This window comes from Hordeum vulgare, chromosome 3H (genome assembly GCF_904849725.1).
Source record: "Hordeum vulgare subsp. vulgare chromosome 3H, MorexV3_pseudomolecules_assembly, whole genome shotgun sequence".
Taxonomy (NCBI): domain Eukaryota; kingdom Viridiplantae; phylum Streptophyta; class Magnoliopsida; order Poales; family Poaceae; genus Hordeum; species Hordeum vulgare.
Genome location: NC_058520.1, coordinates 133,428,386 through 133,456,324, shown reverse-complemented (window position 1 = coordinate 133,456,324; position 27,939 = coordinate 133,428,386). Strand labels below are relative to the sequence as shown.

At 45.1% G+C, this 27,939-nt stretch overlaps 2 protein-coding genes across 2 annotated transcripts; both read left to right on the top strand.

The window, feature by feature from the left end:
• The first annotated feature begins 21,238 nt into the window (after positions 1–21,238).
• On the top strand, positions 21,239–24,733 carry LOC123443248 (eukaryotic translation initiation factor 3 subunit L-like). The gene is made up of 7 exons (XM_045119566.1): positions 21,239–21,856; positions 21,961–22,292; positions 22,577–22,916; positions 23,575–23,723; positions 23,803–23,896; positions 24,229–24,300; positions 24,403–24,733. The coding sequence occupies exons 1-7, from the start codon at positions 21,320–21,322 to the stop codon at positions 24,445–24,447; spliced, it is 1,569 nt and encodes a 522-aa protein (XP_044975501.1). The 5' UTR covers positions 21,239–21,319; the 3' UTR covers positions 24,448–24,733.
• Positions 24,734–24,816: 83 nt separating this feature from the next.
• On the top strand, positions 24,817–26,656 carry LOC123443249. The gene is made up of 3 exons (XM_045119567.1): positions 24,817–25,570; positions 25,747–25,878; positions 25,967–26,656. Exons 1-3 carry the CDS (start codon positions 25,178–25,180, stop codon positions 26,138–26,140), a joined length of 699 nt encoding a protein of 232 aa, XP_044975502.1. The 5' UTR covers positions 24,817–25,177; the 3' UTR covers positions 26,141–26,656.
• The last annotated feature ends 1,283 nt before the right edge of the window (positions 26,657–27,939 follow it).

Here is a 27,939-nt window from a genome sequence, read left to right as displayed (position 1 = left end):
GGTTCGCACGTGTCAAGTGAATCAAAGTCAAGTGACTTCAAAAGTCCATCAGCATGGAGTTTCTTCATGCGCTTTACACCAATATGACCTAAGCGGCAGTGCCACAAAAATATGGCGCTATCATTGTTAACTCTAACTCTTTTGGTCTCAATGTTATGTATATGCATATCACTATCAAGATTCAATATGAACAATCCTCTCATATTAGGTGCATGACCATAAAAGATGTTACTCATAGAAATAGAACAACCATTATTCTCTAACTTAAAAGAGTAACCGTCTCGCAATAAACAAGATCCAGATATAATGTTCATGCTCAACGCAGGCACTAAATAACAATGATTTAAGTTCATCACTAGTCCTGATGGTAACTGAAGTGACACTGTGCCGACGGCGATTGCATCAACCTTGGTACCATTTCCTACGCGCATCGTCACTTCATCTTTCGCCAGCCTTCGTCTATTCCGCAGTTCCTGTTTCGAGTTGCAAATATGAGCAATAGAACCGGTATCGAATACCCAGGCACTACTACGAGAGCCGGTTAAGTACACATCAATAACATGTATATCAAATACACCTGATTTTTCTTTGGCCGCCTTCTTATCTGCCAGATACTTGGGGCAATTGCGCTTCCAGTGACCCATACCCTTGCAATAGTAATACTCCGTTTCAGGCTTAGGTCCAGCTTTGGGTTTCTTCGTCGGATTGGCAACAGGCTTGCCGCTCTTCTTCGAATTGCCCTTCTTGCCTTTGCCGTTTCTCTTGAAACTAGTGGTCTTATTCACCATCAACACTTGATTCTCTTTACGGAGTTGAGACTCTGCGACTTTCAGCATCGCAAACAACTCGCCGGGAGACTTGTTCATCCCTTGCATGTTGTAGTTCAACACAAAGCCCTTATAGCTTGGCGGCAGTGATTGAAGGATTCTGTCAGTGATAGCTTCTTGCGGGAGTTCAATCCCCAGCTTAGCTAGACGGTTTGAGTACCCAGACATTTTGAGCACATGTTCACTGACAGACGAGTTCTCCTCCATCTTGCAAGCATAGAATTTATCGGAGGTGTCATACCTCTCGATCCGGGCGTTCTTCTGAAAGATAAACTTCAACTCCTGGAACATCTCAAATGCTCCATGACGCTCAAAGCGACGTTGAAGTCCCGGTTCTAAGCCATACAAGACTGCACATTGAACTATTGAGTAGTCCTCCTTACGTGCTAACCAAGCGTTCTTAACATCCTGATCAGCCGTAGCGGGTGGTTCATCTCCTAGCGCAGCATTAAGGACATAATCCTTCTTCCCAGCTTGTAAGATTAGCTTAAGATTACGAGCCCAGTCTACAAAGTTGCTTCCATCATCTTTCAACTTAGCTTTCTCTAGGAACGTATTAAAATTCAGGATGACTGTCGCGTGAGCCATGAACACAAATATATTCAAAGTGGAATTTAGACTATGTTCAAGATAATTAGAGTTTAACTTAATCAAATTATTTGCTAAACTCCCACTCAAAAAGTACATCTCTCTAGTCATTTGAGTGGTTCATGATCCACTTACACTAGCTCAAGTCCGATCATCACGTGAGTTGAGTATAGTTTCAGTGGTAAGCATCCCTATGCTAATCATATCATCTATAGGATTCATGATCGACCTTTCGGTCTCATGTGTTCCGAGGCCATGTCTGCACATGCTAGGCTCGTCAAGCTTAACCCGAGTGTTCCGCGTGCGCAACTGTTTTGCACCCGTTGTATGTGAACGTTGAGTCTATCACACCCGATCATCACGTGGTGTCTCGAAACGACGAACTGTAGCAACGGTGCACAGTCGGGGAGAACACAATTTCGTCTTGAAATTTTAGTGAGAGATCACCTCATAATGCTACCGTCGTTCTAAGCAAAATAAGGTGCATAAAAGGATTAACATCACATGCAATTCATAAGTGACATGATATGGCCATCATCACGTGCTTCTTGATCTCCATCACCAAAGCACCGACACGATCTTCTTGTCACCGGCGCCACGCCATGATCTCCATCAACGTGTTGCCATCGGGGTTGTCGTGCTACTCATGCTATTACTACTAAAGCTACATCCTAGCAAAATAGTAAACGCATCTGCAAGCACAAACGTTAGTATAAAGACAACCCTATGGCTCCTGCCGGTTGCCGTACCATCGACGTGCAAGTCGATATTTTCTATTACAACATGATCATCTCATTCATCCAATATATCACATCACATCGTTGGCCATATCACATCACAAGCATACCCTGCAAAAACAAGTTAGACGTCCTCTAATTTTGTTGTTGCATGTTTTACGTGGTGACCAAGGGTATCTAGTAGGATCGCATCTTACTTACGCAAACACCACAACGGAGATATATGAGTTGCTATTTAACCTCATCCAAGGACCTCCCCGGTCAAATCCGATTCAACTAAAGTTGGAGAAACCGACACTTGCCAGTCATCTTTGAGCAACGGGGTTACTCGTAACGATGAAACCAGTCTCTCGTAAGCGTACGAGTAATGTCGGTCCAAGCCGCTTCAATCCAGCAATACCGCGGAATCAAGAAAAGACTAAGGAGGGCAGCAAAACGCACATCACCGCCCACAAAAACTTTTGTGTTCTACTCGAGAAGATATCTACGCATGAGCCTAGCTCATGATGCCACTGTTGGGGAACGTCGCATGGGAAACAAAAATTTTCCTACGCGCACGAAGACCTATCATGGTGATGTCCATCTACGAGAGGGGATGAGTGATCTACGTACCCTTGTAGATCGTACAAAAGAAGCGTTAGTGAACGCGGTTGATGTAGTGGAACGTCCTCACGTCCCTCGATCTGCCCCGCGAACAATCCCGCGATCAGTCCCACGATCTAGTACCGAACGGACGGCACCTCCGCGTTCAGCACACGTACAGCTCGACGATGATCTCGGCCTTCTTGATCCAGCAAGAGAGACGGAGAGGTAGAAGAGTTCTCCGGCAGCGTGACGGCGCTCCGGAGTTTGGTGATGACCTTGTCTCAGCAGGGCTCCGCCCCAGCTCCGCAGAAACGCGATCTAGAGGAAAAACCGTGGAGGTATGTGGTCGGGCTGCCGTGGAAAAGTCGTCTCAAATCAGCCCCAATACCTCCGTATATATAGGTGGGAGGGAGGGGACCTTGCCTTGGGGCTCAAGGAGCCCCAAGGGGGTCGGCCGAGTCCAAGGGGGGAAGGCTCCCCCCCCCCCAAACCGAGTTGGACTTGGTTCGGTGGGTGGGAGTCCTTCCCTTCCTTCCCACCTCCCTTTTTTTTTCTTTCTCTTTGATTTTCCTTTGTATGGCGCATAGGGCCCTTTTGGGCTGTCCCACCAGCCCACTAAGGGCTGGTGCGCCACCCTTATGGCCAATGGGCTTCCTCGGGGTGGGTTCCCCCCCCCCTCGGAGAACTCCCGGAACCCATTCGTCATTCCCGGTACATTCCCGGTAACTCCGAAAACCTTCCGGTAATCAAATGAGGTCATCCTATATATCAATCTTCGTTTCCGAACCATTCTGGAAACCCTCGTGACGTCCGTGATCTCATCCGGGACTCCGAACAACATTCGGTAACCAACCATATAACTCAAATACGCATAAAACAACGTCGAACCTTAAGTGTGCAGACCCTGCGGGTTCGAGAACTATGTAGACATGACCCGAGAGACTCCTCGGTCAATATCCAATAGCGGGACCTGGATGCCCATATTGGATCCTACATATTCTACGAAGATCTTATCATTTGAACCTCAGTGCCAAGGATTCATATAATCCCGTATGTCATTCCCTTTGTCCTTCGGTATGTTACTTGCCCGAGATTCGATCGTCAGTATCCGTATACCTATTTCAATCTCGTTTACCGGCAAGTGTCTTTACTCGTTCCGTAATACAAGATCCCGCAACTTACACTAAGTGACATTGCTTGCAAGGCTTGTGTGTGATGTTGTATTACCGAGTGGGCCCCGAGATACCTCTCCGTCACACGGAGTGACAAATCCCATTCTTGATCCATACTAACTGAACTAACACCTTCGGAGATACCTGTAGAGCATCTTTATAGTCACCCAGTTACGTTGCGACGTTTGATACACACAAAGCATTCCTCCGGTGTCAGTGAGTTATATGATCTCATGGTCATAGGAATAAATACTTGACACGCAGAAAACAGTAGCAACAAAATGACACGATCAACATGCTACGTCTATTAGTTTGGGTCTAGTCCATCACATGATTCTCCTAATGACGTGATCCAGTTATCAAGCAACAACACCTTGTTCATAATCAGAAGACACTGACTATCTTTGATCAACTGGCTAGCCAACTAGAGGCTTGCTAGGGACGGTGTTTTGTCTATGTATCCACACATGTAAATGAGTCTTCATTCAATACAATTATAGCATGGATAATAAACGATTATCTTGATACTGGAATTATAATAATAACTTTATTTATTATTGCCTCTTGGGCATAATTCCAACAAGTTCTTCCAACCACTACGCATCGGTTGTGCATGTGGCATATTGTTACAGCCCGATGCCGACGTTCCAGAAGATTCCCCCTTTATTCCGTTTTCGTCGTGTGCCTATTTTATTTTGTCGCATCATCATCGCATCATGCGCATCATCTGCATTGCGTCGGCATCTCCGTGCCGCCAGTTTTCAAAAGTTGCATCCGTTGTTAGTTGCCGGTTCTTGTCGTTGTCCGTTCTGAGCCCGACCACACACGCACACGCCCGCGGCACCGTCTTAACCCTGTTTTAAAAGTGCGTTGAAAACTTTCTCTGATCGGGGTGAAACTTGGCATGCGGTCGTAATTAGATATAGCTAGGCCGCCTGTCGAATTTCGTCGCGATCGGAGACCGTGTGGTACCCGAACGATCAACCGTAGCGGCACCGTATTAGGTCTACCGTCAGACGATTGTCGATGTTTTAAAATTGTTGCCGCGCCGCCCGTTTCCCCTCTCATCTCCGGATATCCCCTCTACACGGTCACGTACCCATTCCCGCGTGCGGAATCGTCCGAATCCGACCACACGGTTGGATCCGGATCGAAATTTCGCTAAACCTAGCCCCCCCCCCATTTGTCTATATATATAGTCCCCATGTGTTTTTTAGACAACCCCCACTTCCACCTCGGGATCCACGCCCGAAACCCTAGCCCCCACTCTCTCTCTCACCTCCCCCCACCCACCAGCCATCGCGGTCCTGCCGAGCCCAGATCGGGCCCGGGCAGGCCCATCTGCGTGCCGCCGCCGCTCGCAGCTTCGCCTCCAACGTCTCCCCGTCGCCTCGTTAGGCTGCCTCCCGCGCCTTCCTCGTCGGCCACCCCGCACCAGCCTGCCCCGCCGGCCGACGTCCCCAGCCCCGGTTGCCTCGCCGCCGGCCAGCGTCCCCACCGGTTCAAGCCCTGCAAACTGCCCTCCGCCATGGAATCCGGTGCCCCTCGCGAGCTAGGCCGAGGGTTCCGTTGTCGGCCGCCCCGGAGCCTCCGTTGGCCAGATCCGTGTTGCTCTCCGCCGCCAAGCCCTGCCGGGGCCTCGCCGATCTTGCCCTGCCGTCGCTGTCGCAAGGTCTCCCGACAAGGAGTCCGATCGAGGAGCACGACGCCAGATCCGCCGCTCGTTCCGTTGAGACGCTGCTCGCCAGCGCCACCATCGTTGCGGCCCAGACGGCAGCCGAGCCGGCCCAGTCTGCTCCGCCCCCGAGGCCCAACTGCACAGCTGGCCCAAGCCAGCACTCCAGCAGCCGACCCAGATCCCCTTCCGACCAGGTCGAAGCCTGCTAAGGTGAGCAGCCCCCGAGCCCTCTATTTTCGCCCCGTGCACTGTTTTCTATATTGCGCCCCAGCCCGGCCGTTAGTTATTTAGGTGATTTTTTGGAATTATTTAAATTCCAGAAAAATAACCATATTTTAAAATGCACGTAGTTTCTATTCCGTGTGTCGGATTGGAACGTGTAGCATATGGTTTTCATGTATTTTTACGCGTAGAACCCATTTATAAAACATGCATAAATGTTTGACGTCGTTTAGCGTGCCTAATGCATAGATTAGCGTGCTGTCTAGATAGGATAGACGTCGTATTTTTTTCGCGCAAGACCGGGTTGCCCGTATGCCTTAGATAAAATACCCATGTTTTATGAACTAATTTTCCATGTATTTTAGAGCGGTCATTGGTATTTTTGCGTGTAGGGTTTGCCGGTAGTTTATTTTCCCGTGTATAGGTTAGTTTTCCCGCATTTTCGTGTGGCATTATATTGTTGTGCAACCCCACATATTTTATATGTTTTCGGGGTATAAAAATCCATGGGATTTTTTCTGTGCAATTAGTTTTAGCTTTAGAGCAAGTTGGTTCACGCAATATTTTGCCATGTTGCCCTCTTGTCATTTTCGTAGAATTTATTTCGTGCTTCGTTTGAAGGAGTTGTCAACTAGGGAGTTGTTCTTGGGTGTTTAGACTAGCCCCTGGTATTTTTGGTTGCAATAGAAATGCATGTTTAGGTGTGGTTTGCTTGCTCTCAAGTTGCTAGAAATAGTGCCGATTTGGAGGAGCTGAAATATTTCTAAGTCTGGAATCTGTTATATTTTGTTGTTGTCTTGTCTTGCTTGTGTCTTTTGATCTGTAGCTCTTTTGAGGTTGGTCCAATGGAGTTAGTTGTACCCCTTGTGTTTCTCTAGCATGCTGTAAATTTTCATGCCATTTGGATCTTGTAGCTATTGGTTTTGCTGCTGTCAATATGGCTTCAGATCGAAAACTGCACTTTCATGAGGTGTTATTTTCACTAAGTCTGAACTAGTGTGTGAGATGTCATTTTGTGTCTTCTTTCCCTAGTGATCCATGATGCCATGCTAGTTGTTGATAGTTGTTTGTAGTAGTGCTTCTTGCCCTCTTTCGTGCCATGCCTTGATTGAGTTTATCGGAGTTGTGTAGCCCGTAGTTGCGAGGTGTAGAAAATGTTATGTGGCTGATTTTGGCAGATTGTAATGATTTCATGTTTTGCTCGTAGTTGTTGAACCGTAGCTCCGATTTGATCGTGTCCTATATGAAACTTGCTTAGAATCTCATGTAATTTCATTTTCTCTTGATGTTTGTATGTTTTGAAGTGCTCGTGACCGTCGTTGCACACATATTGTATTCATGGCATCATATCTTGCGGTGCTTGTACCTTTTGACCCGTAGCTCCGTTGGAGATGTTCTTTATGTGTAGATTGCTTGAAATGACGCGTAGAATCACGTGAACCTATTTGTTTTGCTGTTTAACAACTAACTAATGTGTTAGTTCAGATCTGGTCAGAATTGTAAATTAACTTGTGAGGTCGTCTCGGAGGTGCTATATGTCATTTCCGACCTCATTTAAAATGCCTAGATAGATAGTTTAATTGTGCTTCACCTCTTGCCATGTTTAACCACATTTAATATGGCCGCGTACCTAATCGGGATAGAACTAAATAAATAAACGTGGAGTTTCGTCAATATGCATATTGAACTTCACTTAATGTGTAGTGTTTGATTGTGTGGATTGTCATGCCGTGACTTGCATGTATTCAGCTGCTCATGCATCATATGTGTTGTGCATCATGTGGTGAATTCCGTGTGTTGATTTTTGTTTCCGGTTTGCTTCATCTCGATAGAGTTCCGCAGCGTGTCGGATTGTGAGGACCCGTTCGACTATGTCGGTTCGTCTGCTTCACGGAGGCATTCTTCTTCCAAGCGGGATCTCAGGCAAGATGATCATTTCCCCAGATAACATTACTATCATTGCCATGCTAGTATTACCGTTTCTATCGATTATGTCTCGTTGCCTACCACATGTTAAAAATCAGCCTCTCAACAATGCCACGAAAACCTTCAACCTGTTCAACCTAGCAAACCACTGATTGGCTATGTTACTGCTTGCTTAACCCTGTTGATAGCGTTGCTAGTTGCAGGTGCAGTTGCTTCCATGTGATAACATGGGTTCCTTGTCATATCACCACATTAAATGCTATTTATTTTAATGCACCTATATACTTGGTAAAAGGTGGAAGGCTCGGCCTTTCTAGTCTGGTGTTTTGTTCCACCTTTGCCCCCTTAGTTTCGGCTACCGGTGTTATGTTCCATAATTGAGCGCTCCTAACACGATCGGGGTTGTTATGGGGTGTTGGGGAACGTCGCATGGGAAACAAAAAATTTCCTATGCGCACGAAGACCTATCATGGTGATGTCCATCTACGAGAGGGGATGTGTGATCTACGTACCCTTGTAGACCGTACAGCAGAAGCGTTAGTGAACGCGGTTGATGTAGTGGAACGTCCTCACGTCCCTCGATCCGCCCCGCGAACCGTCCCGCGATCAGTCCCACGATCTAGTGCCGAACGGACGGCACCTCCGCGTTCAGCACACGTACAGCTCGATGATGATCTCGGCCTTCTTGATCCAGCAAGAGAGACGGAGAGGTAGAAGAGTTCTCCGGCAGCATGACAGCGCTCCGGAGGTTGGTGATGATCTCGTCTCAGCAGGGCTCCGCCCGAGCTCCGCAGAAATGCGATCTAGAGGTAAAATCGTGGAGATATCTGGTCGGGCTGCCGTGGCAAAGTTGTGTCAATCAGCCCTAAAACCTCCGTATATATAGGGGGAAGAGGGGGAGCCTTGCCTTGGGGTCCAAGGACCCCTAAGGGCTTCGGCCGAGCCAAGGGGGGCAGCCCTCCCCTTCCAAACCGAGTCCAACTAGGTTTGGAAGGACTTCCCACCTCCTCTTTTTTTTCTTTTCTCTTTGATTTTTCTTCCTATGGTGCATAGGGCTCTTTTGGGCTGTCCCACCAACCCACTAAGGGCTGGTGTGCCACCCCCAATGTCTATGGGCTTCCCCGGGGTGGGTTGCCCCCCCCCCCCGGTGAACTCCCGGAACCCATTAATCATTTCCAGTAACTCCGAAAACCTTCCGGTAATCAAATGAGGTCATCCTATATATCAATCTTCGTTTCCGGACTATTCCGGAAACCCTCGTGACGTCCGTGATCTCATCCGGGACTCCGAACAACATTCGGTAACCAACCATATAACTCAAATACGCATAAAACAACGTCGAACCTTAAGTGTGCAGACCCTGCGGGTTCGAGAACTATGTAGACATGACCCGAGAGACTCCTCGGTCAATATCCAATAGCGGGACCTGGATGCCCATATTGGATCCTACATATTCTACGAAGATCTTATCGTTTGAACCTCAGTGCCAAGGATTCATATAATCCCGTATGTCATTCCCTTTGTCCTTCGGTATGTTACTTGCCCGAGATTCGATCGTCAGTATCCATATACCTATTTCAATCTCGTTTACCGGCAAGCCTCTTAACTCATTCCGTAATACAAGATCCCGCAACTTACACTAATTCACATTGCTTGCAAGGCTTGTGTGTGATGTTGTATTACCGAGTGGGCCCCGAGATACCTCTCCGTCACACGAAGTGACAAATCCCAGTCTCGATCCATACTAACTCAACGAACACCTTCGGAGATACCTCTAGAGCATCTTTATAGTCACCCAGTTACGTTGCGACGTTTGATACACACAAAGTATTCCTCCGGTGTTAGTGAGTTATATGATCTCATGGTCATAGGAACAAATACTTGACTCGCAGAAAACAGTAGCAATAAAATGACACGATCAACATGCTACGTCTATTAGTTTGGATCTAGTCCATCACGTGATTCTCCTAATGACGTGATCCAGTTATCAAGCAACAACACCTTGTTCATAATCAGAAGACACTGACTATCTTTGATCAACTAGCTAGCCAACTAGAGGCTTGCTAGGGACAGTGTTTTGTCTATGTATCCACACATGTATATAAGTCTTCATTCAATACAATTATAGCATGGATAATAAACGATTATATTGGTACAGGAATTATAATAATAACTATATTTATTATTGCCTCTAGGGCATAATTCCAACAGTCACCCACTTGCACTAGAGTCAATAATCTAGCCCTCACATCATCATGTGAATTACATTGTAATAAATCTAACACCCATACAGTTCTGGTGTTGATCATGCTTTGCCCGTGGAAGAGGTTTAGTCAGCGGGTCTGCTACATTCAGATCCGTGTGCACTTTGCATATATTTACGTCCTCCCCTTCGACGTAGTCGCGGATGAGGTTGAAGCGTCGTTTGATGTGTCTGGACTTCTTGTGAAACCGTGGTTCCTTTGCTAGGGCAATGGCATCCGTGTTGTCACAGAACAAGGTTATTGGATTCAGTGCGCTTGGCACCACTCCAAGATCCGTCATGAACTGCTTCATCCAGACACCCTCCTTAGCCGCCTCCGAGGCAGCCATGTACTCCGCTTCATATGTAGAATCTGCTACGACGCTTTGCTTGGAACTGCACCAGCTTACCGCACCCCCATTAAGAATAAATACGTATCCGGTTTGCGACTTAGAGTAGTCCGGATCTGTGTCAAAGCTTGCATCGACGTAACCTTTTACGGCGAGCTCTTCGTCACTTCCATACACGAGAAACATCTCCTTAGTCCTTTTCAGGTATTTCAGGATATTCTTGACCGCCGTCCAGTGATCCACTCCTGGATTACTCTGGAACCTACCTGCCATACTTATGGCCAGGCTAACGTCCGGTCTAGTGCACAGCATTGCATACATGATAGAACCTATGGCTGAAGCATAGGGGACGGTGCGCATATGCTCTCTATCCTCATCTGTTGCTGGGCACTGAGTCTTACTCAATCTCGTACCTTGTAAAACTGGCAAGAACCCTTTCTTGGACTGTTCCATTTTGAACCTCTTCAAAACTTTATCAAGGTATGTGCTTTTTGAAAGTCCTATCAGGCGTTTTGATCTATCCCTATAGATTTTAATGCCTAGAATGTAAGCAGCTTCTCCTAGGTCCTTCATAGAGAAACTTTTATTCAAGTAATCCTTTATGCTCTCCAAAAACTCTACTTTGTTTCCAATCAGCAATATGTCATCCACATATAATATTAGAAACGCCACAGAACTCCCACTCACTTTCTTGTAAATACAAGATTCTCCAACCACTTGTATAAACCCAAATGCTTTGATCACCTCATCAAAGAGTTTGTTCCAACTCCGAGATGCTTGCACCAGTCCATAAATGGATCGCTGGAGCTTGCACACCTTGTTAGCATTCTTAGGATCGACAAAATCTTCGGGTTGCATCATATACAACTCTTCCTTGAAACCGTTAAGGAACGCCGTTTTGACATCCATCTGCCAGATTTCATAATCGAAAAATGCAGCTATTGCTAACATGATTCTGACGGACTTAAGCATCTCTACGGGTGAGAATGTCTCATCGCACTCAACTCCTTGAACTTGTGAAAAACCCTTTGCCACAAGTCGAGCTTTATAAACGGTCACATTGCCGTCAGCGTCCGTCTTCCTCTTAAAGATCCATTTGTTCTGAATAGCCTTGCGGCCCTCAGGCAGTACTTCCAAAGTCCACACTTCGTTCTCATACATGGATCCTATCTCGGACTTCATGGCTTCTAGCCATTGTTGGAATCTGGGCCCACCATTGCTTCTTCATAATTTGCAGGTTCATTGTTGTCCAACAACATGATTGATAAGACGGGATTACCGTACCACTCTGGAGCAGTACGTTGTCTCGTCGACCTGCGTGGTTCGACAGAAACTTGAACCGGAGTTTCATGATCATCATCATTAACTTCCTCCTCAACCGGCGTCGCAACGACAGAGGTTTCCCCTTGCCTTGCGCCACCATCTAGAGGGAAGAGAGGTTCGACAACCTCGTCAAGTTCTATCTTCCTCCCACTCAATTCTCTCTCGAGAAACTCCTTCTCGAGAAAAGCTTCGTTTTTAGCAACAAACACTTTGCCCTCGGATTTGAGATAGAAGGTGTACCCAACTGTCTCTTTTGGGTAACCTATGAAGATGCACTTTTTCGCTTTGGGTTCCAGCTTTCCAGGCTCAAGCTTTTTGACATAAGCATCACATCCCCAAACTTTTAAGAAACGACAACTTTGGCCTTTTGCCATACCACAGTTCGTATGGTGTCGTCTCAACGGATTTTGATGGTGCCCTATTTAAAGTGAATGCAGCTGTTTCTAATGCATAACCCCAAAATGATAATGGCAAATCGGTAAGAGACATCATAGATCGCACCATCTCTAATAAAGTACGATTACGACGTTCGGACACACCATTACGCTGTGGTGTTCCAGGCGGTGTCAACTGTGAAACAATTCCACATTGTCTTAAGTGAGCACCAAACTCGAAACTCAGATATTCACCCCCACGATCAGACCGTAGGAACTTGATCTTCTTGTTACGATGATTTTCAACTTCACTCTGAAATTGCTTGAACTTTTCAGAAGTTTCAGACTCATGCTTCATTAAGTAGACATAACCATATCTACTCAAATCGTCAGTGAAGGTGAGAAAATAATGATATCCGCCGCGTGCCTCTACGCTCATCGGACCACACACATTGGTATGTATGATTTCCAACAAGTCACTTGCACGCTCCATAGTTCCGGAGAACGGAGTTTTAGTCATCTTGCCCATGAGGCATGGTTCGCACGTGTCAAGTGAATCAAAGTCAAGTGACTCCAAAAGTCCATCGGCATGGAGTTTCTTCATGCGCTTTACACCAATATGACCTAAGCAGCGGTGCCACAAAAATATGGCGCTATCATTGTTAACTCTAACTCTTTTGGTCTCAATGTTATGTATGTGTGTATCACTATCAAGATTCAATATGAACAATCCTCTCACATTGGGTGCACGACCATAAAAGATGTTACTCATAGAAATAGAACAACCATTATTCTCTGACTTAAAAGAGTAACCGTCTCGCAATAAACAAGATCCAGATATAATGTTCATGCTCAACGCAGGCACTAAATAACAATGATTCAAGTTCATAACTAATCCTGATGGTAACTGAAGTGAAACTGTGCCGACGGCGATTGCATCAACCTTGGAACCATTTCCTACGCGCATCGTCACTTCATCTTTCGCCAGCCTTCGTCTATTCCGCAGTTCCTGTTTCGAGTTGCAAATATGAGCAACAGAACCGGTATCGAATACCCACGCACTACTACGAGAGCCGGTTAAGTACACATCAATAACATGTATATCGAATATACCTGATTTTTCTTTGGCCGCCTTCTTATCAGCCAGATACTTGGGGCAATTGCGCTTCGAGTGACCCATACCCTTGCAATAGTAACACTCTGTTTCAGGCTTAGGTCCAACTTTGGGTTTCTTCGTCGGATTGGCAACAGGCTTGCCGCTCTTCTTTGAATTACCCTTCTTGCCTTTGTCGTTTCTCTTGAAACTAGTAGTCTTATTCACCATCAACACTTGATGCTCTTTACGGAGTTCAGACTCTGCGACTTTCAGCATCGCAAACAACTCGCCGGGAGACTTGTTCATCCCTTGCATGTTGTAGTTCAACACAAAGCCTTTATAGCTTGGCGGCAGTGATTCAAGGATTCTGTCAGTGATAGCTTCTTGCGGGAGTTCAATCCCCAGCTCAGCTAGACGGTTTGAGTACCCAGACATTTTGAGCACATGTTCACTGACAGACGAGTTCTCCTCCATCTTGCAAGCATAGAATTTATCGGAGGTCTCATACCTCTCGATCCGGGCGTTCTTCTGAAAGATAAACTTCAACTCCTGGAACATCTCAAATGCTCCATGACGCTCAAAGCGACGTCGAAGTCCCGGTTCTAAGCCATACAAGACTGCACATTGAACTACTGAGTAGTCCTCCTTACGTGCTAACCAAGCGTTCTTAACATCCTGATCAGCCGTAGCGGGTGGATCATCTCCTAGAGCAGCATTAAGGACATAATCCTTCTTCCCAGCTTGTAAGCTTAGCTTAAGATTACGAGCCCAGTCTACAAAGTTGCTTCCATCATCTGTCAACTTTGCTTTCTCTAGGAACGTATTAAAATTCAGGGTGACTGTCGCATGAGCCATGATCTACAACACAAATATATTCAAAGTGGACTTAGACTATGTTCAAGATAATTAGAGTTTAACTTAATCAAATTACTCGCTAAACTCCCACTCAAAAAGTACATCTCTCTAGTCATTTGAGTGGTTCATGATCCACTTACACTAGCTCAAGTCCGATCATCACGTGAGTTGAGCATAGTTTCAGTGGTAAGCATCCCCATGCTAATCATATCATCTATATGATTCATGATCGACCTTTCGGTCTCATGTGTTCCGATGCCATGTCTGCACATGCTAGGCTCGTCAAGCTTAACCCGAGTGTTCCGCGTGCGCAACTGTTTTGCACCCGTTGTATGTGAACGTTGAGTCTATCACACCCGACCATCACGTCGTGTCTCGAAACGACGAACTGTAGCAACGGTGCACAGTCGGGGAGAACACAATTTCGTCTTGAAATTTTAGTGAGAGATCACCTCATAATGCTACCGTCGTTCTAAGCAAAATAAGGTGCATAAAAGGATTAACATCCCATGCAATTCATAAGTGACATGATATGGCCATCATCACGTGCTCCTTGATCTCCATCACCAAGCACCGGCACGATCTTCTTGTCATCGGCGCCACACCATGATCTCCGTCAACGTGTCGCCATCGGGGTTGTCGTGCTACTCATGCTATTACTACTAAAGCTACATCCTAGCAAAATAGTAAACGCATCTGCAAGCACAAACATTAGTATAAAGACAACCCTATGGCTCCTGTCAGTTGCCGTACCATCGACGTGCAAGTCGATATTATCTATTACAACATGATCATCTCATACATCCAATATATCACATCACATCATTGGCCATATCACATCACAAGCATACCCTGCAAAAACAAGTTAGACGTCCTCTAATTTTGTTGTTGCATGTTTTACGTGGTGACCATGGGTATCTAGTAGGATCGCATCTTACTTACGCAAACACCACAACGGAGATATATGAGTTGCTATTTAACCTCATCCAAGGACCTCCTCGGTCAAATCCGATTCAACTAAAGTTGGAGAAACTGACACCCGCCAGTCATCTTTGAGCAACGGAGTTACTCGTAGCGATGAAACCAGTCTCTCGTAAGCGTACGAGTAATGTCGGTCCGAGCCGCTTCGATCCAACAATACCGCGGAATCAAGAAAAGACTAAGGAGGGCAGAAAAACGCATATCACCGCCCACAAAAACTTGTGTGTTCTACTCGAGAAGACATCTACGCATGAACCAAGCTCATGATGCCACTGTTGGGGAACCTCGCATGGGAAACAAAAATTTTCCTACGCGCACGAAGACCTATCATGGTGATGTCCATCTACGAGAGGGGATGTGTGATCTACGTACCCTTGTAGACCGTACAGCAGAAGCGTTAGTGAACGCGGTTGATGTAGTGGAACGTCCTCACGTCCCTTGATCCGCCCCGTTAACCGTCCCGCGATCAGTCCCACGATCTAGTGCCGAACGGACGGCACCTCCGCGTTCAGCACACGTACAGCTCGACGATGATCTCGGCCTTCTTGATCCAGCAAGAGAGACGGAGAGGTAGAAGAGTTCTCCGGCAGCGTGACGGCGCTCCGGAGGTTGGTGATGATCTCGTCTAAGCAGGGCTCCGCCCGAGTTCCGCAGAAACGCGATCTAGAGGTAAAACCGTGGAGATATGTGGTCGGGCTACCGTGGCAAAGTTGTGTCAAATCAGCCCTAAAACCTTCGTATATATAGGAGGAAGAGAGGGAGCCTTGCCTTGGGGTCCAAGGACCCCTAAGGGCTTCGGCCGAGCCAAGGGGGGCAGCCCTCCCCTTCCAAACCGAGTCCAACTAGGTTTGGAAGGAGGAGTCCTTCCCCCTTTTCCCACCTCCTCTTTTTTTTCTTTTCTCTTTGATTTTTCTTCCTATGGCGCATAGGGCTCTTTTGGGCTGTCCCACCAGCCCACTAAGGGCTGGTGTGCCACCCCCAATGCCTATGGGCTTCCCCGGGGTGGGTTGCCCCCCCGGTGAACTCCCGGAACCCATTCGTCGTTCCTGGTACATTCCCGGTAACTCCGAAAACCTTCCGGTAATCAAATGAGGTCATCCTATATATCATTCTTCGTTTCCGGACTATTCCAGAAATCCTCGTGACGTCCGTGATCTCATCCGGGACTCCGAACAACATTCGGTAACCAACCATATAACTCAAATACGCATAAAACAACGTCGAACCTTAAGTGTGCACACCCTGCGGGTTCGAGAACTATGTAGACATGACCCGAGAGACTCCTCGGTTAATATCCAATAGCGGGACCTGGATGCCCATATTGGATCCTACATATTCTACGAAGATCTTATCGTTTGAACCTCAGTGCCAAGGATTCATATAATCCCGTATGTCATTCCCTTTGTCCTTCGGTATGTTACTTGCCCGAGATTCGATCGTTAGTATCCATATACCTATTTCAATCTCGTTTACCGGCAAGTCTCTTTACTCGTTCCGTAATACAAGATCCCGCAACTTACACTAAGTCACATTGCTTGCAAGGCTTGTGTGTGATGTTGTATTACCGAGTGGGCCCCGAGATACCTCTCCGTCACACGGAGTGACAAATCCCAGTCTCGATCCATACTAACTCAACGAACACCTTCGGAGATACCTGTAGAGCATCTTTATAGTCACCCAGTTACGTTGCGACGTTTGATACACACAAAGTATTCCTCCGGTGTTAGTGAGTTATATAATCTCATGGTCATAGGAACAAATACTTGACACGCAGAAAACAGTAGCAATAAAATGACACGATCAACATGCTACGTCTATTAGTTTGGATCTAGTCCATCACGTGATTCTCCTAATGACGTGATCCAGTTATCAAGCAACAATACCTTGTTCATAATCAGAAGACACTAACTATCTTTGATCAACTGGCTAGCCAACAAGAGGCTTGCTAGGGACAGTGTTTTGTCTATGTATCCACACATGTATATAAGTCTTTATTCAATACAATTATAGCATGGATAATAAATGATTATCTTGATACAGGAATTATAATAATAACTATATTTATTATTGCCTCTAGGGCATAATTCCAACATGGGGACCCCCTTGATAATTCGTTTTAGATTAAAGCTGGTCTGGCAAGGCCCAACATTGGTACTGCATTTGCCCAACATAATAATTATGTTAAATTGAAATGCATAGGGAGTTAGCGCTACCCGAGGAGTAATTCTACATAATACCGGCGGCCAGTGCTGTTGGTGCTGGTCCAAAACTAGAGCCGTTTGCGGGGCCAACCCAGGGCAACTTGGGAGATTTCTATCAGGCCACCGTACGCTGTGCTTATCCGTCGTGTCCTGAGAACGAGAAACGCGGCTCCTATCGGGATCGTCGACACGCGGGGCGGCCTTGCTGGATTAGTTTTACCTCTGATGAGATATCTTGTGCATCGGGATTCCGGTGATGCTTTGGGAATCTCAGAGTTGAGGTTTTCCACTAGGGAATCCGACGAGACCGCGAGCTTCGTGGTTGAGGATTTCTATGCGGCTTGTGGTAATTTGTGATGGACTAGTTGGAGCACCCCTGCAGGGTTAAATCTTTTTAGAAAGTCGTGCCCGCGGTTATGTGGCAACGTGGAAACTTTGTTTAACACTGGTTCTAGATAACTTGAAGTAATTTAATTAAAATATGCCAACTGTGTACGTAACCGTGACTGTCTGTTTCGTGAGTTCTTTCTCCGACCGAGGACACGGTGGGGTTATGTCTGACGTAGGTAGGTGTTCAGGATCATTCATTTGATCATCAGTAGTTCACGTCCGTTATGCGTAGATCTTTCCCCTCTTATTCTTGTACTCGTAAGTTTAGCCACCAAATATATGCTTAGCCGCTGCTGCAACCTCACCACTTAACCATACCTCACCCATTAAGCTTTGCTAGTCTTGATACCTTTGGAAATGAGATTGCTGAGTCCCCTGTGGTCATAGATTACTACAACACCAGTTGCAGGTACAGGTAAAGGGCACTTGACGCGAGCGCGTTGATTGTTCATTTGGAGTTGCTTCTTCTTCTTCTTCTTCTTCATCGATCTAGGATGGGTTCCAGGCCGGCAACCTGGGATAGCAAGGATGGACGTCGTTCTTCTTTTTCCGTTTATTTTCGTCCGTAGTCGGACCATGCTCTTACTCTTGATGATTATGTAATGTACTGATGTGACTCTGATGTAGCTTGTGGCGAGTATAAGCCAACTATATATATATCTCTTCTGTTCAGTACATGTACTTGTGACGATATCCATTCTTGCGACACGACGAGATGCGCTTCTATCCCTGACGAGGCCCTCGTGCCAAATTGAGGATAGGGTCGCATCTTGGGCGTGACACATATAATGAAAAAGGTGCCTGAAAAAGTTGGACCTTTGATTAGAGAGGATCAGAATTTTGGAAGAGGCTGAACTCATGTGTTTGGGGTTCAAAAACTACAACTGAATTTGAGTCACAATGGAACTCCGTCATTACAGATTTCGGGTTGGAAGAAAATGAGTGGTTTGCTAAGAGGTTTAGTATTCGGGAGACTTGGATACCAGCCTACTTTATGGACATATCTCTAGCGGGCATTCTCAGAACCACTTCAAGGTCAGAAAGTGCAAATTCTTTTTTTAACCGTTTCATTCACCGAAGGCTCGCTTTTGTTGAGTTTTGGCTTAGGTTTGACACAGCTCTAGAATGCCAACGCGAGGAAGAATTGATGGCAGCCAATAGAAGTACACACACCACACCACAACTATTAACACCATGGAGAATTGAGAAACAAGGCAGCGAGGTCTTCACATATGAGGTGTTTGAGAAATTTCAGCAACAAGTTATTGCTTCTAGAGACCACTGTTGTGTTCAGGGTATTACACAGGGTGAGGGGGTGAAAATTGTGACCCTGAGAGGTGGGTCTGGTAAGGTTAGGGAGGTCTGCTATGACACGGCAACCATGATAGCAAATTGTCCGTGCAAGTTATTTGAGTCAAACGGAATTCCTTGTTGCCATATTATCCAAGTATGGAGAATTGAAAACCAAAATGAGCTTCCCAACTACTACATTATGAAACGATGGCAGAAAAGGTGCAAAAGGTAGAAAAATGCAAAACTATTTATTTCTTATTGTTAAAAAAAATACGACTAAGAAAACTAAATTCTTTACAGGGAGAGTGTTTTTGATGAACAAGGGAATTTACTAGAAGAAAAGCCCACTAATGCTTTGGACGCGGCCACGAGAGAGAAGATTTCAACTATACGCAATAAGATGGAAGATATGATTGGAAAGGCGAATCACTGAGATGTAGCCATGGAGTTCTTAACATCAAGTGTGCTGAAAATTGAGGCCCCTCTAGACCAAATGGTTCCTGCAGCTACCAAAAGCACTAGGCAAGAGGGATATGAGGCTTTTATTGGTTGCAACATTCCTACTGAAGTTCACATACATCCACCCATTGATATTCATACGGCGGGGAGATGCAAAAGAATAAAGAGCGGAAAGGAGACCAAGAAGGATAGTCGAAAAAGGACAAAGAAGTAAAGGCAAGGGTTGCACGCTTGTGCAAGACATGCAAGCAAATAGTAGTTCACGATAGTCGCAATTGTCCAAGCAAAGGGAAAAGGAGCATGATTGTGGAGGATATCCAACAAAATGGTGCTTCCTGATGCCAAATTTAGCCAAGGAAAGAATGTTTTTATATACATTAAGTTTTACTGTTTGAGTACATGAGCCATGTAATGGATGGAGATTTGCACTATGTTAAATCAAATTTGACTTGATTTATAACAATTATATGAACACCAGTCAACGGATGATTGTCACATTTTTATTATGTTAAATAAATTCTTTGCTCAGACTTGCATCATACCAGAGCACAAAATGCAGTTTGTCAGTATATTTGTCATACATGGTCAATCAAGAACTACAGTAAATATTCATGAAACTTTGGATATGGACTTGTTTTTTATAGCCCTTTTTATATCAACTGATTATGACCATCCTACGCCACTTCTGGTAATTCAAAGGATTTTTTAAATAAGTCGCTGATTTTGTTCAACACATATGGAGCCTAGTCACTGAACTTTGTGATTGTTCATGATATTTCGGATAGTGAGTTCTTATAGCTTAGATATCAAAATTGGAGAAATCCATCCGAGCCCACTTCTGCAAATTTAAAACTTTACGATCACAATATATGCTTTGTTCACATGACTGAGAAAAATCACTGTTTTTGTTTTTCATCACATAAGTTCAGAACAGGACTTGTCACTGAATTTTGTGGCAACATCAAACAAGATTTTTAACAAGGAAAAAAGCTCAACCAAAGCCTTTGATCTGAACAAGCTTGGTAAGGCATATCACGTATTGGTAAAGAATTTAGAAAAGAAAAGAAACACTTAGAAGAATCTCACAAGATGTCATTGATTTAGGTGCACATAATGATACAATTTACTCATATGAGCATAGCACCAGCACATTTTGTACAGGCTACAGGTTACAGCAGACCGATTCCTATGGACGAGAGGCTGCAGCTTCATATGTACGAATCATCGCCGGCAGGGGAGGTCATCCAGCGCGGCGTTAGCACCTCATCAGACTCATCGTCGTGGAACGACGTCGGTTGTCATGGTCGCCGTCAAGTCGACCGGCCGGCCGGGCCTAAGTGACCGTCGAGCCGTTGCTGTCGCTACTTGCTCGCCGTCGGCAGAAATTCAAGGGAATCATCTGGGTGTTGCCATCGTAGGAGGACTTCAGATTGGGACTTGATTTGGGAGCTGATGGAAGAGATCTGGCAAGGAACGATTTGGGGATGGAGTCGCAGGATGCACAACTTGGGATTGGGTTGGGGTCTTGGGGATGATGGATAGGGGGGTTTCTGTAAACAATAATATTTTTAAAGTTATAAAGCGGGTGGGTGAGTGCAAATTTTCACTTGATGAAACATGAGGCGAAGGATTTAGATCGTGAGGCTGAGAAACAGATGGATACATGGATACATGTAGCTATCGGATTCACAAAATATGATGCCATTAATCCTCACATACAGATCCAACGTTCATTAATTATTAATTCTAGGAGACTAGAACTATGGAGTGGTCTGACAGGAAGCTAGGCATGAGTAGTCTGATCCATAGTGGTTTCATACTTATTTTGGTGGATCTCGCTTCAAGTGGGCCGAAAGGGGCCAGCTCCTGGAGCCCAGGCAACCGATGAAAACCCGTAAAAGCCCATCACCACAAACAAAACAAAGACAAAGGCCATACCAACAAAGTGTCCCCTCCCACCCCTCTCACGCCGCCGCCGCCGCAACCCTGAAAACCTAACCAAACCCCCCAGCGCCACACCATGGCGTCCGCCTACGACCGGGAGGACGGCCTCGCGCCGCCGCAGCCGCACGGCGGCGGCCCCGCCGACGCCTACGATCCCAACTACGTCCCGGACTCGGTGAAGACCTTCGTGGTGCACCTGTACCGCCACATCCGCGACAAGAACGTCTACGAGATCCACCAGATGTACGAGGGCGGCTTCCAGCGTCTCTCCGACCGCCTCTTCCGCGACACGCCCTGGCCGTCGGCGGAGGCCGTGGCGCCCTACTGCGACGGCGACCACGTCTTCCTCCTCCTCTACCGCGAGCTATGGTACCGCCACGCCTACGCGCGCCTCTCCCCCCTCACCGCCAGCCACCGCTCCGAGTCCTGGAACAACTACTGCGACCTCTTCAGCGTCGTCCTCCACGGCGTCGTCAACATGCAGCTGCCTAACCAGTGGCTGTGGGACATGGTGGACGAGTTCGTCTACCAGTTCCAGAGCTTCTGCCAGTACCGCGCCAAGCTCAAGAACAAGACGGAAGACGAGCTCCAGCAGCTAAAGCAGTTTGACAAGGTGAGAAATAAACTAAGGCTTCAATTTTATTTTGCTTTGCTAGATTCGATTTATCCGGCGATTGTGCTGCTGACAATCTGGTCGTTGTTTCTTTCCTTTTGCAGGCATGGAATGTCTATGGGGTTCTCAATTACCTGCAAGCACTCGTCGAGAAGTCCATGATCGCACAGATTCTGGAGAGGGAGAAAGAGGGGCTGGAGTCGTTTACTGCCACCGACGGGTATGACTACCAGGGTGGGAGCAATGTGCTCAAGGTCCTGGGTTACTACAGCATGATTGGGCTTCTCAGGATACACTGCCTTCTTGGCGATTACCACACTGGCCTGAAGTGCTTGGCACCGATTAACCTTAACCAGCAGGGGGTCTACACCATTGTCATTGGGAGTCACATCTCGACGATCTATCATTATGGATTTGCAAACCTTATGATGCGCAGGTACAAAAGCATACAGCCTTTTTGGTGATTACCACACTGGCCTTATGCATTTTTAGCTTTACTTTCTGTTGCTCCATACGCAGATAAGCAGCGTAAAAATGTTTCGTTAGCATCTCTATAATTGTCCAAGTAGATTGTATTATGTCATATAACTTTAACAAAGATCTCATGATTCTCTTCTATGAATCCAAATATGTGAAATTTATTCTGATCCAGCAATCTTGAAATTTCCATGGTTGGGATTCAGTTCTTTTAGCTAATAGACTATCCGTTTGTAAACATAGGTATGTTGATGCTACCAAGGAATTCAACAAAATTCTGCTTTATATTATAAAGTATAAGCAGTACCATCAGAAATCCCCTCAGTACGACCAGATTCTGAAGAAAAATGAGCAGATGTATGCGCTGCTGGCAATTTGCCTATCTCTGTGTCCGCAAAACAAACTCATAGATGAAAATGTTAGCACCCAGCTGAAAGAAAAGTACAATGACAAAATGACAAAGATGCAGAGGTTTGATGATGAAGCATATGCTGCCTATGATGAGCTATTTTCGTACGCCTGCCCCAAGTTTATTACTCCATCACCTCCAGTTCTGGACCAGCCACTTACAAATTATAACCAGGTAATGTTTCTTGTATCTATTTTTTTTCAGTTTCTACAGGCAAATTATACCATGTAACCCTACTTGTTTTAGTCATCACAAAATAGTGGTGAAAAAGAAGCAACCCCTTGGTAGTTAGAAATCCATATTTCAGAGTTGTACAATTCTAGGCTGAGGCTTCTCTTGTCCTATTCAATTATAAATCTCATGTATAGTAGTCAAAACATCTATGATGAGGTTTTTATTGTCATATTTTCTCAAAGGTTTCAGGGCTTTAGTTTGCTTTTTGTAGTTCATATGTTCTTAAGAGGACATTCAGTTTCACCAGGTCATCTTTTCATTAAGGGTACCAAACATACATACAAGAAACGTAGATTGGGAACAAGAGATTTGCTAAAGGCAGCCCATGCAGTAAAGTTGATGCATAAAGAGGCTAGTTTTCTTATCACTTAAGTTGCTAGCATGTTGGTTGCAAATGGTCAGATGGAAGCTAGTATACTGTTGTCAATTTAAGGGATGTACTTTTGAACATTTTGGTTGCTGTACTGTATATATTTTGACGTTCTTATTCCTTGAGAATTACTTCTATTTCCTTGACCTGTAAATTTGTTTCCCCCCCAAAAATGGAAGACGAGACATACAGAATAAATAGTTGATTAGTTTTCCTGTTATGTGACAGGACGCCTATCGGCTTCAGTTGAAGCTGTTCCTTTATGAAGTGAAGCAGCAACAGCTCCTTTCTGGTATCCGGAGCTATCTAAAGTTATACTCAGCAATTACCATTACCAAACTTGCCCAGTATATGGAAATGGATGAGGCAACACTTAGGTCTGTATGATCATTAACTTGGGTTGTTAGTTCTTTTGATTTGTCTGTAGGCATAAGAAACATTCAAATATTTGGACAGGTCTATTCTTATGACGTACAAGCACAAAATGCATGCAGTTGACAGTAATGGGAAAATTGTATCCAGTGCAGACTTTGATTTCTATATTAATGAGGTAATGTCAGTTCTCCTTTCTGTGCCTAAGATAAGTTTTTTGCATCAACATATTATGTTGTGCTGATTTCTTTATTACGAGTTGGTTTTTTTCTGCTGCATCTTAGAAGTTAATATCTTCACTATATCAATTGCTAGCCCGTGGTACTCCATTGAGCTGCTGTAGTCTGTAGATAATTGGAGCTCCTTGCTGGAATGAACTTTGTTACGAAAAAGATTCTTCTCAAGTTCAACCATGATTGTGTTAACTTGTGCTTTCTCAAGTCTCTTGCCTACTTCGGCAATGTATGACTAATATGATTAATTACATATGAACGATCTGTATTCAATTAGGATGTTATTCATGTCGTGGAGTCCAAGTCGACCAAGCGCCATGGGGACTACTTTTTAAGACAGATTTTAAAGGTACTTGAAACCCCACTTGACGATAGTTCCCCCTTTTCTTACTATAAATAACACATTTATTGTTAGACCATAGTCTAAACTTCCTTTTTCAATATCCTACAGTTTGAAGAAACCATTGCTGAATTGGACAAGGTACAGCTTGACTGAGCATGGTAAAGATCATCGAGGAGAGAAACATCCCAGATCATGTTTTCATTTTCCTTTTTCCTTTTACGGGAGACACTTGTGGCGACTAATGTTAGCAGAGCATTATTTGTGCCTTCTAGTACACAGTTTGACTCGGTGAAGCATTGGCAATTCACTGTATTATCCTGTTTTTTTAGTTCCTGTTTGCTATTTGATGAGTAATCCGTCAGTTACTAGTTGAGAACTTGAGATACCTTCCGTGTTTATCCAATTGGGTGGGCACATGTTTTGGCTCACAAGTATTAAATCTGGAAGCTGATTGCACAACGCTCATCAGTTGCCTTGCATTTTAGCCACGCGTTCCTGTGGGTTCAATGCATCGCTCCATCCTCATCCCTATGACAGCCACTCATGGGTGCTTCCTAGCTCACTGCCCAACAATGTGGCTCCGCGAAGGGGACGGTCGCTGCTGCTGTTAAGATTAACTAACATACGTAATTAGAGGAAATCTCTGCCTGTATTAACTGTCGATGGATGCTATTTCGGCGGTCTCATTTTGCTGCCCGTGAGACCCCCTCCGATGTATGCCACGTTGCCTCCACAATCTCAAAGCAGGAATCACATCTGCCATCAGTTTCTCTTCCCAACTATCGATTCCTGCCGTACCCTGTATGCACGACCAAGTTAGAGTTCGCTTGTCCTCATCGGCTTTGGCACCCACACGGCATCACGCTATCGAGACATCTCATCCATGACCGTGCTGAACGGCATCGTTGCCGGCGGCCAGTCTGGATTGCTCGACCACGGCGGCAGTCTGGATTGCTCGACCACGGCGGCTGCTCGCCATGTTGCTGGCCGGGCGGAACACGTCCTTGCGGCCAGCGGGGCCAACTCCTCGTCGGCCAACGGATCAGATAGCTCATTCATGGTGGCTGGGGCTGTACGCCATGCTGTTGCCCCAACGGACATCACGTTCCCTGCAGGCGTGCATCAAGGCGTCATGGGGGACGGCCGGACCGAGTACGTGTTGGTGGCGGCCGTGCGGCAAGGTGTGGAGGACAAGCAGACGAAGTCCACGGCGGCGGCGGCTGTACGAGACTGCACCCATACGACCACATCCATCAGAGGAGAGGACGATGCCGGGGTAAGCAGGCTGCATGTGAATAGCCATGTGCTAGCTCTTTATTTTTGTGCATGCATGCGTATTTAGTCATGCTAGCCGATAATCATATAGCAGTCTTGTTAAGCCAAAGCATAATATCATATGTTGTAGAATCAAACTTGAAAGTGATTAAATTGATGATGTTTGACATTATGCAGTTTCAATGGCTGGAAGGACAGAAAGTGTTGCACCCTTTATCGAGGAACAGCGCAGTGTATGAGTCGAGCCGTGAGCCTATGACACCAAGCAAAAAGAATGATAAAGGAGAAGAAAACTGTTTGATTGAGAAGGTAAAAAAAATACTACAATGCATCGACTTTAAAAATTTTATTTATACTACAATGTCGATGAAGTCGGTGTATTTCATGTGTGTAACAGGATAATCCGAATGCATCTTCAAATAAAATTGTGTCAAAGGAAGGAATGTGTTTTCATTCTGAAGATGAGGCATACGAGTTCTATAATGCATATGCAAAAAAGAAAGGATTCAGTGTTAGGTGGACACACAAAAAAAAGAGAGAGCAGACGATACCTTATCTGCTAGGTATTTAGTTTGCAGTAAGGAAGGAGTGAAAGAAAAACATAGCACACATGAGACGAGGAAAGAACAAGCTTCTACGAGGACAGCTTGCAAAGCTCGTGTCCAGTTCCATATTACTTCGGCGGGTGTTTGGATGATTCAGAAGGCTGTCATTGAGCACAATCATCATATGGTATCTCCGGACAAGGCACACATGTTAAGATCACAACGACAGCTACTAGATGTCAATAAACAAATGATCAACGACATGCGGTCAGCAGGAATACGACCATAAAAAATATACAATTATTTTGAAGAATGGTGTGCAGCAGTAAATGTGCCTTTCTTGAAGATGGATTCCAATAACTACATAACAAGACAACGTAGAAAGTATTTGGAAACCAAAGATGCCCAAACTCTCGTGAAGTATTTAAAGAACAAACACGCTAAAGATCCATCATTTTTCTATGCTCTTCAACTTAATAAAGAGGATGGTGCAATAGCAAATTTCTTCTGGGCTGATGGACAATCAATAATGGATTATTCATCCTTTGGAGATGTTATTTCTTTTGACACCACATTCTCCACTAACAAGTTTGAAATGCCATTCGCTCCACTGCTGGGTGTTAACCATCACAAGCAGACTATTGTTTTTGGCGCTCCAATATTATTTTTATTTGACGAAACTGCCGACTCGTTTGTGTGGCTTCTACGAGATGTTATTTCGTTTGACACCACATTCTCCACTAACAAGTTTGAAATGCCATTCGCTCCACTGCTGGGTGTTAACCATCACAAGCAGACTATTGTTTTTGGTGCTGCAATATTATTTTTATTTGACGAAACTGCTGACTCGTTTGTGTGGCTTTTTAGCACCTTCCTCGTAGAAGCCACACAAACGAGTCGGCAGTTTCGTCAAATAATATTGGAGCACCAAAAACAATAGTCTGCTTGTGATGGTTAACACCCAGCAGTGGAGCGAATGGCATTTCAAACTTGTTAGTGGAGAATGTGGTGTCAAAAGAAATAACATCTTCAAAGGATGAATAATCCATTATTGATTGTCCATCAACCCAGAAGAAATTTGCTATTGTACCATCCTCTTTATTAAGTTGAAGAGCATAGAAAAATGATGGATCTTCAGCTTGTTTGTTCTTTAAATACTTCACGAGAGTTTGGGCATCTTTGGTTTCCAAATACTTTCTATGCTGTCTTGTTATGTAGTTATTGGAATCCATCTCCAAGAAAGGCACATTTACTACTCCTGCACACCATTCTTCAAAATAATTGTATATTTTTTATGGTCGTATTCCTGCTGACCGCATGTCGTTGATCATTTGTTTATCGACATCTAGTAGCTGTCGTTGTGATCTTAACATGTGTGCCTTGTCCGGAGATACCATATGATGATTGTGCTCAATGACAGCCTTCTGAATCATCCAAACACCCGCCGAAGTAATATGGAACTGGACACGAGCTTTGCAAGTTGTGCTCGTAGAAGCCTGTTCTTTCCTCGTCTCATGTGTGCTATGTTTTTCTTTCACTCCTTCCTTACTGCAAACTAAATACCTAGCACATAAGGTATCGTCTGCTCTCTTTTTTGGTCCACCTAACACTGAATCCTTTCTTTTTTGCATATGCATTATAGAACTCGTATGCCTCATCTTCAGAATAAAAACACATTCCTTCCTTTGGCACAATTTTATCTGAAGATGCATTCGGATTATCCTGTTACACACATGAAATACACCGACTTCATCGACATTGTAGTATAAATATTTTTTTAAAGTCGATGCATTGTAGTATTTTTTTTACCTTCTCAATCAAACAG

Excerpts from the sequence above, each read along its gene's own strand:
- LOC123443248 (XM_045119566.1), top strand. The coding sequence starts at position 21,320 with ATGGCGTCCGCCTACGACCGGGAGGACGGCCTCGCGCCGCCGCAGCCG. Across the intron at positions 21,857-21,960 it reads AGCTAAAGCAGTTTGACAAG|GCATGGAATGTCTATGGGGT; the intron begins GTGAGAAATAAA and ends TTCCTTTTGCAG. Across the intron at positions 24,301-24,402 it reads TTTTAAGACAGATTTTAAAG|TTTGAAGAAACCATTGCTGA; the intron begins GTACTTGAAACC and ends AATATCCTACAG.
- LOC123443249 (XM_045119567.1), top strand. The coding sequence starts at position 25,178 with ATGACCGTGCTGAACGGCATCGTTGCCGGCGGCCAGTCTGGATTGCTC. Across the intron at positions 25,571-25,746 it reads GAGGAGAGGACGATGCCGGG|TTTCAATGGCTGGAAGGACA; the intron begins GTAAGCAGGCTG and ends GACATTATGCAG. Across the intron at positions 25,879-25,966 it reads AAAACTGTTTGATTGAGAAG|GATAATCCGAATGCATCTTC; the intron begins GTAAAAAAAATA and ends TGTGTGTAACAG.